Source organism: Pecten maximus, chromosome 3 (genome assembly GCF_902652985.1).
Source record: "Pecten maximus chromosome 3, xPecMax1.1, whole genome shotgun sequence".
Classification (NCBI taxonomy): Eukaryota; Metazoa; Mollusca; class Bivalvia; order Pectinida; family Pectinidae; genus Pecten; species Pecten maximus.
In genome coordinates, this window is record NC_047017.1 from 30,757,697 (window position 1) to 30,771,111 (window position 13,415).

Here is a 13,415-nt window from a genome sequence, read left to right on the forward strand (position 1 = left end):
GGCCCAGAATCAATATATATACGACTGGTAAGTTCCTGGAATGAAGCCACACAAAGTTAGCATAGGCATTTATTTTGACACATAAAATTATTTAAGGTCACGGGTCAAATTTGTTAAAACACATCAGATTAACAGAAATACCTAGAATTGACTTCTTTTGATTGAAAGGAATACTATGTGAGTGATGCAGACCTGTTAGACCTTTTGTTAAATTATTGCAAGTGGTTGATTCTAAAGATGCTATGGTATTTTCCCTAGGCTGTCGTTATGTTTTGGCCCATATTTCATCCTTGACTGAAACTGTTCAACACTTTTTGAGAAATGGTGCCAATTAACAAATTGTTAATTATCAATACAATATACACTACTAGGGACCAGAAGGAGTTTAGTAGTGTTTTCAAAGAAATGGAGCCAACAAGAATTGTTTTGAAGACACTGGAAATATCTAATTAGTTAATCTAATCAAGACATTTCAGGATCTGTTCAGATAAAGAAAGGCATATGGCCACCATCTTGAATTTTCAATCAGCCTCAAAATGTAGCATATTTGCTGAAATAGGAGCCATATTTAGCATATTGCCAAAGTTTTACCATGAAAGATTTCAGTTATTGAGTGAAATTAACTTTGAATGTCAAAATTCAAAATGGGCCATCTTTAATAAGTTCAAAATGTGATGTGCAAAACTATGACTCATACATAATATATCTGGAAAGTTCTGAAGATAATCTGGTAAGTTGTTTTAAAAAATAGCAGTGACAAACTCCTGAAAAATCTATCATAGCAGCTGGTGGCAATCTCGAAAGACTGATCAAGTTCAAAATGTTAATTTTAAACATTTTTAATGTCAAACAGCAGGTCAATTGGATTTTGCACAAGATTTTTCAGCTTGAAATTTGGAACTACAAAATGTGGTATGAACAACAAAGAATTATATATATTAACATCAAGTCACAAATGTTTCTTAATTAAGAAGATCTCGCAAGTATTTCCTAAAGTAATTGGGTAATAAAATTCATACTACAAAACCAATCGCCACCTCTGATATGGCCATCTTGAAGATCCGATCAAAGAGGTATGGCGCATATTGGCCTGTTTCGACCTAACAGTGACTGTTTTTAAAATAAAAAAATTAATCTTAAAAACTGAGTTTTTGAATACAAACCTTACATCTATAACATATAAAAATTCTTATTTGAGAAAAATTTGTTGCATCATCAGGCTATTTGCAACTTTCGAGGGGGGTTTTCCCACATTCATATATCATTATTTTGACAGAGCGCAACGGAAGACCAACTTTTACAATGTCTAATTTTATTCTATGTACCAAAAGACAGCTAAAATCCTGTTCCTAAAAAGTGGTCCTCCGATGCGCTGGTATCAAAAAAATTGAAAAAAATGTTGTTGATAAAATATTTTAATTTTAGCATTACCTAGACTGACTATAACTGATAACATAAACTTCACATTCCGGTAAGTCAGCATAGCTCATATGGTAGAACCATCAAGTAGCAACCCGAAGGTTCGGAGTTTGAATCACCAAGATGTATCTTATTCATATTTTGTTTCGTTTCTAAGAATAATAACATTTATTTTTTCTTTGTCTTATTTTTTGAAATATATTTTCAACATTAAATGCATATTTGATATTAAGTATTTTGTATAAAGATAGAAATGTTGAGATAGAAAATTTTCACTTGGATATTTCATAGGGAATTAATCACTGGGGTCACATGATATTTTACCTGTATTTTTAGCCCAGACTATCACTATATGTGGCCTATCTGGATATAATGACATTTGCACTAAAGTACAAATTAAAGTGAATGGCAAGCTGTTCTGTTTATATTTCTGACCTGTCTAAATTTCTTAAGTCTGACATCTAGATTTCAAATACAGATATTTTTGTTTCTGTCATTCTCTTTTTTAATAGATACCTGTATCTTAATTCATTTATCTGTATTAATTGTTTTTCAGATACTGATTTGACTTAATTATTCAATTATAACTGATATCTGGTATTAATTTGAGATATCTAATTCAAATATTTAATATCTGCATTTATGTCAGTTTTTTTTCAATTAGATATCTATATTTTATAAGAAGATATCTTTATCTAAAATAGAGATATCTTATTTGAAATTAAGATATTTTGTTCAGGAAATATATTAATGTAGGCCTGCCTACTATTCTATAAAGAAGATTATATCTGTATTGAAAGAGGAATATCTTTTATTCAAATATCTAAATACAGATATCTAATTGATAGATAAAAACTCAAACGGCTTGTCATAAAATTGTTTTAAATTTAAACCAATTTTGGCCATAGAAGTCTATTTAGCCAATAGACTTTTAAATGTTTTCAGTTTTCAACAAGTGATCTCCCTTTCTGTAGATTAAGCGTTTTAGTGAGTCAGAGTGTGAAGTACCCGGATATTGGGTTTTGACGGCCTTTGCATCTGGACAGATAGCCTAGGTTATCTTCACTTTGCAAAGAAGAAAAAAGACCAATTACCTGCCTAGGGAGTGGGCTATTTCGCCATAAAATGGCGGACACATCGGAGTCTGACACCACTGAAGTCCAATCAGTGGCAGATACCAGCGTGTTTTCGGAATATCTCTGCAGAATTGTCCCAGTTTTGCTTGAAGATCGTGAATCTGCGTCTGCAACCCTGAAAACTGCTTTGGTAGAAAAACCTCATATAGAAAGTATAAAGAAATTTCTCGGCGATCCACAGGTGCCAGTGTTGCTAGTGCAACGTTTATCAACCAAAGGTAGTGTATAACAATGTTATAGTCTTTTTTCTTCTTCTTCTTTATCGGAGTCGTAGTAAAAGAAAAGAAAGGTGTGGCTTCATTTCATTCGATGATTTCCAAAAAAAAAAAAATCTAAAAAAAAAGAGAGAGATTGTTTTCTTTATAAGATCCTGCAAAATAAATCAATATGATATTAAAATATATTCATTTGCGAGCCGACATTGCTCTGCAGACATCACATGACGATATTTATCATAATCGATAGTATGACTCACCGCTTACCGAACGTGTAGTGTGCAGTAGCCTACTGTATCTACAATACACTAATCAGATGTGGTAGTCTACTGACTGTCACGAGAGACGTTTATATATTTATGATAGTCTATGAATTTATCTGATGTCGGTTAATGGAACTAACTCCAATGCTTTTTATTAAGAAAGATAAAATAATTAGTACCTAGTGTGGTTAAAGTGTCAATATAGATATTAAATGAAATAAATATTTAAAAAAAAAAAATCCTTGATCAATGACATTTTTCCTGAAGAAAAAACAGCCGTGAGAGATCGTCTGTTAATATTGTCTTGTTTTATCTTAAATTCTCTATTTTGTGTCGTTCGTGAGATCCAGAAGTATATCTTGCACTGTTTAGTTTGCTGTTAAAAGACCATGTGTCATTTAATTTTGTTATCATCTATAGCTACAAAAAAAGTCTTTTAAACAAAAAACTTCAATTGTAAAATGTATTATAACTAAGAAAAATGATATTCCAGGTTATACATGGTACTCAATTTTACATATTTCTCTTCATCAGTTCATGTTTACTGCCACAGCCAAAACAGCAAGCAATATATGTTTGTCTTTACCTATTTTTGATAATAATATCTGAATAAAGAGACAGACTCACAGTGTTTCATTTGTTAGTATTCTAATATGCAACTGTAACAGGAGCGTGTCGGGCCCAGTTTGCGTACGTCAAACCGCACTCGACTCGCCCTTGTGGACCAACAACCCAGGTTCGATGGGTAACTTGTATCTGTCATATAGAGAGAGAACAAACGTCTTGAACTACAATTAACCATTTATTAATGACGATATAAACATTTACAACATGAAATTACATATAAACACACAACAGCATAGGCCTAGCTATATCTAACATCCTAACCTAAAACCAACCCCCATACCTGTACGGCCTAACTAAACCCAAATATCCCGACTAATACTACCCACCCAAGACCCGAAATACCCTAACGCTACATAAGTACTGGCGAGGAAGACGTGACAGCACACAGGAAACTAATCCATCAGACTGCCCAGTATACGATACACCACCCTGAATTTATCCCACTTTTTAACAATACAAAACTATAAGGACCAATCACGACAGAGGATACACAGGCACGACAGACACTGACGAAAAAGCAAGCGACTACGAACAATGCACGACAAAAACATCGACCAGAGACAGCACACGTGAACAGAGGACTAGCAAAGGTCAAGGTGACACAGGTACACATAGTACAGACACAGCATATATTTAGCGTTAAGCTTAACCCTGTCAGCTTAACCTATCAGTACATATGATAACATCCCCCGCTACACAACCATTGTACAGATTTGTTCTGGTCATCAATAATCTTTCAAGCTCCTAAAAGGATTTTCTCAAATGCTAGTATTAAAAGTTTCTTTATTTTATGTTTTTGTTATCTTTTATGAACAGATGAATCTGAGGATGTGGCTGAGGGAGATGGGGACAATGAGGGAACTGTGGCCTATAATATAACATCTACTGTCAAGTACTCCAGTTCTAAGATATGCAGGTGATTCTACAAACCACTTATGTTACTGATCCTCTTGTCAGTGTCGTTGTTTGTCTGTGACAGTGTCGTAAAATCAATCAGATTGTATTCAGAAAGTTGGTTAACAAACTATAAAGCAGTATGATACACAGAGAGGAGAACATAACAATAGCTATGTACTCTATGCATCAGAAATTCATGTTATACTTACTTGATCTTCTACAAGTGAGTACTGCATGCAAGTTTTGTACCTCTCGGTTAAGTGATAAAATTAAGGTTGATTGACAGAATACTGATTTATTACCCATTGTTATCTGAAATCCAGAATCTAAAACTGCAAGCATTCCAAAGTATTAGTAAGATGCTTGTATCAGTTCATAGAATTTTCTAATCATCCTATTTCAGCATGGTGCTTATCAAGAGAGGGCCTGTGGTGGAAGCAGACAAGTCTTTTCCATCACAGCTCAGAATCATGAACTTCAGTGAGGGGTCCCCATATGAAACTCTCCATTCATATGTTGCCAATGCTGTGGCCCCATTCTTCAAATCCTACATCAAAGAAACTGGAAAGGCTGAGAGGTTTGTATAATTATACCAGTTAAATATTTAGCTATAACTGTTTTTGAGTAAATGATATGACATCCTAAAACTGGTGTATTAGTAGTTTTTAATTCACATTGCATATAGTGTATCTTTGTTATCATTCTCCCATTTGAATGAAATATTCGAATGAATAACATTTTATCTGTTAAAGTTATTCTAATGAAAGTTGGCACACAGCTTATTACCCCACTGACAAAATGCAGTGTGACATTGACTTAAATTTCAAAGGTCAATTTAGTGCAAAAAAAACTTAATGCCTTCTAAGTGAGAAGGGGAGACATGTTTTGTTCACAAAAACAATCTCTAGTTGTAATATAGATATTTAATATACATGTTTCAATTGTTTTAACGTAATGATCTGCTAGAAATCATCCTTCTCTTTATTTTGTAGCAATGTATTACTCGTAAGGTATAAAGAGATATTACAGATTTCACTGGCAAGATATTGTTCACAAAACCAGTTGTGAAAAATGTGATCATTCTTATTCTCAGAGATGGTGATAAAATGGCTCCAACTGTTGAAAAGAAAATTTCTGAGCTGGAAATGGGCCTTCTTCACCTACAACAGAACATAGACATCCCAGAAATCACTTTGTCAATCCACCAGGTGGTGTCTAGTGTCATAAAAAAGTGTGGAGAGGAGAATAAAAAGCCTAAGGTGGAGGACTTTGGGGACAAGGTGGAGGATGCTCAATTTCTCAATGCACTGCAGAGTGGTGTAAATCGCTGGATCAAAGAAATACAGAAGGTAAAAGATTGTAACTAGTTTATCCATTTTCATTTATAAGACTGCAACTTCAAAGATTGATAGAACATGTTTTTATAAAAGTTGTGTACTGAAAGCTTATAAATTAGATTTGTTTCTAATTTCATAAAAAGAAGAACTGAGTTTTGCTGTGTTTTACAGGTAACTAAATTGGACAGAGATCCAGCATCAGGAACTGCTCTTCAGGAAATCAGCTTCTGGCTTAATCTAGAGCGTGCTCTACTTAGGATCCAGGAAAAGCGGGAAAGCCCAGAAATTGTCCTTACTTTGGAGATCCTAAAACATGGGAAACGATTCCATGCCACTGTCAGTTTTGACACAGATACAGGTCAGTTGATATGTTGGTATCTGATTAAATTTTGATTTGGTCAGTGAATGTCTGCTTTGATCTTCACCAATAAAACTGCAATGTCATGTATGCCTTATGATCTACCTTTTATTACAATAACTTGCATTCAAAATGATTTGGTATAAGTTTATGTTTGTATGATATTGATGTTTGAATTGTCATCTTAAATTTTTCTAACCAAAAATCTTTATGCACAGGACTTAAAACTGCTATGGCCACTGTGAATGACTACAACCAGCTTATGAAGGACTTCCCTCTGAATGACCTACTGGCTGCATCAGAACTGGATAGAATCCGAGTGTCGGTGCAGGCCATCTTCCTTCACCTGAGGAAGATCCGACCAACAAAGTATCCCATTCAGAGAGCTTTGAGACTGGTAGAGGCCATCTCCAGGGACCTCAGCTCACAGCTTCTCAAGGTGAGTCTCTCTAATCAGGATTTTGACAAACCTTTTGAAGAAATGTAATAAAAAAATAAATGAGACAATCAGTACAGTTTAGAAAGGAACGGAACATTGTACAAGATAAGATTTTGTTGAGAATACTGTTTTATGTATTATCTTTACAGGTGCTTGGAACACGACGTTTGATGCACATTGCATATGATGAGTTTGAGAAGGTGATGAATGCATGTTTTGAGGTGTTTGGGACATGGGATGATGAGTATGACCGGCTCCAGGGACTACTGAGAGACTTGGTAAAGAAGAAGAGGGACGAGCATCTAAGGATGGTGTGGCGGGTGAATCCTGCCCACAAACGCCTTCAAGGAAGGCTTGAACAAATGAGAAAGTAAGTGATATAACTTGATGAGTTGAGTTTCAAATGTCTGCTGTCCTGACTGAACCGTAATATAAAACAAAATCAGCCAAGATTGTTACTGAATGCTCTTATTGTGTGCGCAGGTTCCGGAGACAACATGAACAGTTGCGTCAAGTCATTGTACGTGTCCTCAGACCAGCAGTTATCTCCTCTGTTCGAGCAACAACCCCAGGACAGGATGATGCAGAGCCCAAAACTATTGAACCCATGGTTGATGAAGCAGCTGATGCTAACGCTATTGAGGTATGGGAAAAGTCAAAAGAGTTACAGATGGCCTTCGCATCATTAAGTACCCCTTTTTTAAGTTTTTTTTTTTTCAGAACTGATACATAGAAAAAACAGATTATATTTTATTTTTTATTTGCAACTTGTTTGTTAGGAAGGCAATTAATTTGTTGTCTGAAATGACTTGCAGGAGGTGAATCTGGCATATGAGAATGTCAAAGAGGTGGATGGACTTGATGTGTCGAAAGAAGGTTCAGATGCCTGGGAAGCAGCCATTAAAAGGTAGGTTGAGGGCCTGGAATTAATTGTTGATTAAACCAACATTAAAAAAGATAAAAAGAATGAAAATGGCTATGTAAAGTGTTTACTGTAATGATAGAAAAGTGAAAGTAGATAAGAAAAGTGAATGTAGATATTAATGACAAAATATACAAATTCTCTGTAAATGCTTGCAGGTATGATGAGCGCATTGACAGAGTGGAAACCCAGATTACAGCTCGACTGAGAGATCAGCTAGGCACAGCCAAAAATGCAAACGAAATGTTCCGGATCTTCTCACGCTTCAATGCCTTGTTTGTGCGACCACACATCCGAGGGGCGATCAGAGAGTACCAAACACAGCTCATACAGAGGGTCAAAGATGACATTGAGTCTCTTCATGAAAAATTCAAGGTTAATGTTAGCTGGGGGGGAAAAAAACCACTTACATATTTGAAGTTTAAAATTTCTTAATTTGCAGATCCACTGTATATTATATCTGTAACATAATTCATATATTCATACAGCACAGCCAGTTAGAAATGTATATATATGTGGTATTTCAGTGACTAAACTTTCAACTAGAAATGGCCGATAAAGCATAAGTTTTTATCACAGATTCAGTATACCTTAACCGAGTCTTGCAGTATGTGCAGCTAGAATGTTTATATTACAGGTTCAGTATGCCCAGAGTAAGGCCTGTCGTATGAGTAAAGTCCGAGATTTACCTCAGGTGTCCGGCCGTATCATCTGGTCCCGACAGGTATGTATAGTAGTTACAGCATATATGTCTTGAGTCTCCACAGCTGATTTGCACATGTTGGATAATGTATTATTATAAAGATATACAGATAGATATCTGTTTTATGATTGCAAATATATAATTACATAAATTATTATGTAATTACAAATACTAAGTGTTCAGATGAGACCTAATTGTCAGAAACAGAGCAAGTGGTCAACTGTTCATGATGTGATGTGGAGAAACTGATATTTTCAGATTGAGCGCCAGCTGAACACCTACCTTCGACGTGTAGAGGATGTTCTGGGGAAGGGTTGGGAGAACCATGTGGAGGGACAGAAACTCAAGGCTGATGGTGACAGCTTCCGTATGAAACTCAACACCACAGATCTGTTTGAAGACTGGCAGAGAAAGGTACTCTAACATAGATATAGTTTCAACCTATTTTTTTGTTTTTTGTTAAAGATTGCTTTTGGAATATTAGGGGACCACTGTAATTTGGAAATTTATTACTGCATATTTTGATAATATTGAACTTTAATAACATAGTGCATACATTGTGTTAAATAGATGTGTACTAGTATTAAATAGATACCAAATGGGTTTTTAATTCAATCAGAATAATTGTAATTTACATATTAAATAATCTGATAATAGTTTTTTTAGTATTGACATTTGGTAGTAGTAATCCCATTGTAATCTGGTTACAGGTCCAGCAGCGCCAACTGGTGGTCACAGGCAGGATCTTTGTGATTATCAGCATTAAATCCAAGGTTATGGCCAAGGGCAATATCCTCAAGCTTGGGGTCAACTTCCAGCCAGATGTCATCAACCTGTCTAAGGAGGTCTGTACTGGAAGTACATTATTGTTTGTCTGACCCCATTCCTCAAAGTGTTATACAGTTGTTCCAATTTTCTAGAGATTTGTATGTTTCTTTTTGAATAAATAAAATCATGGAAGTTGATTTAACGATTTTGATAAATGGGACACTTTTTACTTATTTAGTTGCAATTTTGATAAATGGGACACTTTTTACTTTAAGTTAGCTACTTACACAGGACTATTTTCTACCGTCAGGTTCGTAACATGAGGTGGCTCGGGTTCCGAGTTCCCCTCGCCATTGTCAACAAGGCACACCAGGCTAACCAACTGTATCCCTTTGCCATCTCCCTCATAGAGAGTGTCCGCACCTATGAACAGACACGTGAGAAGGTAAAGTCAAAATCATGAGTGGGAAGAAATAATTCCATCGATGATGTCGCAACATAATTTAAAGATATGTGTAATAACTATTAATGGATAACAGCAAACTATGTCGGACTAAACTTTGAAGGATGATTTTATCACTATAGTAGATATTAAAAAAATTATATATGTTCAAACTCTTAACTGTACTTTGTCTATTTTCAGATTGATGAACGTGCCTCCATCATGTTGCTTGTGGCTGGCCTTCGCAAGGAGGTGCAGAACCTAATTGCTGAGGTGAGACTTGAAGAGTTCAATTTGATAAAAAAGATAGGCATAATCCAATGATGTAATAGTAGTGAAATATTAATGATGACTTAATCAAGTATTAGTCTTTTAGTATTTATGTTTGCTATCAAAATAATGTCTTGTTTGAAAGGTCCACAACTGGTTATCATTGAACTGGGGCTTTCTTATTGAATGATGACTGATGTTGATTTGTTCAGGGTGTTCAACTGGTGTGGGAATCCTATAAACTGGATCCTTATGTACAGAGGTTAGCTGACACTGGCTTCAACTTCCAAGAAAAGGTAGAGTAAATATGATTGCACTCCGTATAAAATAAGAACTATTATATATTTAAATTCAATTTTTAATATGATTTTTTTACAAACAAGCATGGAAATATTATCATTCTTATGCCAAAATAACATAGAAGAAAATATACCTAACCAAGGTGTTTGGAGTAATGAAAATCCTATTGATCAAACCCAAAGCTAATATCAAGGTGAGATTGTTTTGTTGATCCAAAGGAAATATTTTGTATGGCTCCGATACAATCCTGTTTTAAATGTTTTATGGGCTTTATAATGATATTCAAGGACTAGCAGATCATTTTCTGGGCATGTGAAACTTATTTCTGGCTTTGTATCTGAACATACTTTTTGCTGGGGATAAATGAAAAGTTTCCCAGAATTTGTAACACACAAACTGAAAGTGTTATAAATATTTCATTATTTACCATTATGATGGACAACCATGTATGTTGTTAGGTGGATGACTTGGTAGCAATGGAGGAAGAGATAGACCTGGAGGTGAAGGCTTTGGAGACATGTGCCTACAGTAATGCCACCTTCTCTGAGATCTTAGGCAAGATACAAAAGGCTGTTGACAACCTCAGTCTGCATGGCTTCTCCAATCTACAACAATGGGTGGCCAAACTAGATCAACAGGTAGGCAGATTTTCTTCAGTCATTCAGGTTTATTGATGAATATGGGTACAATAAACACAAAATAAACAGGATAATGAAGAGGAATTTGTTTAACTTATTACATAATATCATATACACTCTTATCTAACTACCTGAATTTTAAAATGAAATAATGCTCTACCCTTAGGTTGAGGCTAAGTTAGCAGCACGGTTGGAGGCCGGTCTCAAGGCTTGGACACAGTGTCTGAAACAGAGTAAGGAGGATACGATGGACCACACCATGGATACAGATGCTCCACAACAAGTCGCTCACAAGCCTGGAGGTGACCCCAACATCAAGGTAGGATATAACAGAAATTTTTGTGTAAAGTGTGCTGTATGATTCTTTTTTAATAATGTTTGAAATAAATCTTTATGGTTTCATTAATATGTAAGTTTGGAAACAATATATTTGATTTTAACTTCCAGGGTTTGGTCCACGAGCTGAGAATCACCAACCAGTTGATCTATGTGAATCCTCCAATTGAAGAGGCTCGTGTCAACATCATGCAGGAACTGTTTGGTTGGGAGGCAGTCATCACAAGTCTGCCACGTATCAGACACTCCAGGTACCAGGTATGTACTCTCAGAGGTGGCCAGTAGGTCACATGTTGATTACAGTGCTTATCATCTAATGTTTATATAATCACATATTTTTCTCTTATTTAGGAACCATGAGATTGTTTTATCCTCACTTGAATTCTTACTTTATTTCTTGTTCAGGACAAAGGTTTATGTAGCATATTGATCTGCTCCCTTGGGTGTTAGTATTTACTTTATAGTTGGTAGTATATTTATGGTCATTAAGATATTGTGGTGAATAATACCTTAGAAATATTCAGACCATGGAGTATGAATATTATATACTGTTACATATGCACACGGATGTAAGATTTTACCAAGGGTTTTTCCAGAATTATCTGTGTGGGAGGGATGGGAGGCACTTGTAAATTTGATGTATGGTGGAGGTAAAGATAATTGTTTAATTTTTGAGTAGATGTAGCTTTAATACCCGCGAACTAGATCAGACGAGGACAACCACAAAATATTATCCCTGTGAAATAAAACAACTATACAGTTATGTTAATGGTTTAAAATATTGTGGTGTGATAGTAAACATTCACAAGATAGTTTCTACATGATTGTCATTTACTGTAGGTTGGCCTGGATGTGGAGTCCGAGTCAGAGACGACGTACCGTAATGTGCTGACCAAGCTTCCCAGTAGTCAGATCATTCTGGAGGACGTTTACCAGGCTATAGAGGACACCATGAAGGAGTTCTCTGGCTATGTGAAGGCAAGTCTTAATGCTTAACATGTTAAAATAAGTCCAGACGCTATGTTGTAGTAAGTCTTAATACTTAACACACTACAGCGGATAAAGTCTAACACTTAATATGCGAACTCTGACAGGCTTAACCTTCAGTGTCAAGCAAAATTAACCTAACACTCTAAATGTTGATATTTGTCATATAGGTGTGGCTCAGATACCAGTCTCTGTGGGATTTGAACCCTGATGTGCTGTACAGTCGTCTTGGTAACAAACTCAAGGTGTGGATGGCTACACTAGAGGAAATCAAGTAAGTCCAGTATAAGTCTTTTACCTATCAAATGATATAGCTATAAACTTCAGTATTTTGATCATGTTTTAATTTAAAATCTATTGATGATAAATAAATCTATGTGTATGTTTTCCCTTTTGTTAGAGCCTCCAGAAAGACGTTTGACACATCTGACACTCAGAAGGAGATTGGACCGATTATTGTTCAGTATGGTAAAGTACAGTCAAAGGTGAGCCTCAAGTACGACTCCTGGCACAAAGAAGTCCTCAGCAAGTTCGGCACTCTCCTTGCCACAGAAATGCAGGACTTCCATGGAACTATCTCCAAGGTAAATACAAACATTGACTTCAACTGAAATTCACTGTATAGTGTAACTAGACACTTTGAGATCAGATTCAGAATAAAGTTTTATCTTGTTTTCTAATTAACTGGTCTTATCCTCCTTGTAATTTTTCAAAGGTTTACATGCAGATCTATATTATTGTTTGTGTTTTGACCTTGTTTGATCTGTTTTGAGTTAGAATTATTGTTTGATTATTATGTCAGTATTCTTGGTTGCTTTTGTAATCCTGTATATAGCCTTCCTTATTGATTGCTTAATTCTCACAGAGACAGAATTTAAGTGGTACAAGTATACATATTCCTATTTCAGTCACGAACAGAACTGGAGCAACAATCCATAGACACGGCTAACACATCAGAGGCTGTATGCCTCATCACTCAGGTCCAGGCTCTTAAACGCAAAATGAAGACATGGGAGAAACAGGTGGAGGTAAGAATGTTTATCTCATTCTATTTAGGTCTGTAGATACTTTAATGTATATTTGACTTTATCAGGAATGAAATAGTAACATTCCTTTCAAACATTGCTGACAATAACAGCAGGTTTCTTATAAACTCAAAATGTTTGGTGGCGAATAAAATGTCTATCATACTTAAACTTGTAACCAATCAATCTGCTTCTTTTTAAAGTGTCCTGTATACTATAAAATTAATTAAATGGCAATTATGTTTTGTTCACAAATAGACTTTCATATGCAGAAAAAAATACTAAAAGTACTAACTGCAATTACATTAAGTATACCTCCTAGTAGGATATGTG

The 13,415-nt window shown here is 35.4% G+C and overlaps 1 protein-coding gene across 4 annotated transcripts in view; it reads left to right on the forward strand.

The window, feature by feature from the left end:
• Positions 1–2,452: 2,452 nt before the first annotated feature.
• Positions 2,453–13,415, forward strand: part of LOC117323884 (cytoplasmic dynein 1 heavy chain 1-like) — a 51,304-nt gene continuing 40,341 nt past the window's right edge. For 2 of the 4 annotated variants that reach the window (XM_033879386.1, XM_033879388.1), the window contains exons 1-23: positions 2,453–2,773; positions 4,477–4,576; positions 4,961–5,134; positions 5,651–5,906; positions 6,066–6,252; positions 6,471–6,691; positions 6,841–7,061; positions 7,175–7,334; positions 7,507–7,598; positions 7,772–7,988; positions 8,251–8,337; positions 8,575–8,730; positions 9,027–9,161; positions 9,395–9,529; positions 9,728–9,799; positions 10,009–10,092; positions 10,555–10,734; positions 10,901–11,053; positions 11,182–11,328; positions 11,911–12,048; positions 12,228–12,331; positions 12,458–12,641; positions 12,966–13,085. In XM_033879386.1, the coding sequence (XP_033735277.1) occupies positions 2,545–2,773; positions 4,477–4,576; positions 4,961–5,134; positions 5,651–5,906; positions 6,066–6,252; positions 6,471–6,691; positions 6,841–7,061; positions 7,175–7,334; positions 7,507–7,598; positions 7,772–7,988; positions 8,251–8,337; positions 8,575–8,730; positions 9,027–9,161; positions 9,395–9,529; positions 9,728–9,799; positions 10,009–10,092; positions 10,555–10,734; positions 10,901–11,053; positions 11,182–11,328; positions 11,911–12,048; positions 12,228–12,331; positions 12,458–12,641; positions 12,966–13,085 (3,552 nt within the window). In that variant the 5' untranslated portion in view covers positions 2,453–2,544. The remainder of the gene's footprint in view (positions 2,774–4,476; positions 4,577–4,960; positions 5,135–5,650; positions 5,907–6,065; positions 6,253–6,470; positions 6,692–6,840; positions 7,062–7,174; positions 7,335–7,506; positions 7,599–7,771; positions 7,989–8,250; positions 8,338–8,574; positions 8,731–9,026; positions 9,162–9,394; positions 9,530–9,727; positions 9,800–10,008; positions 10,093–10,554; positions 10,735–10,900; positions 11,054–11,181; positions 11,329–11,910; positions 12,049–12,227; positions 12,332–12,457; positions 12,642–12,965; positions 13,086–13,415) is intronic. The other 2 variants (XM_033879385.1, XM_033879387.1) reach the window with 2 other exon arrangements.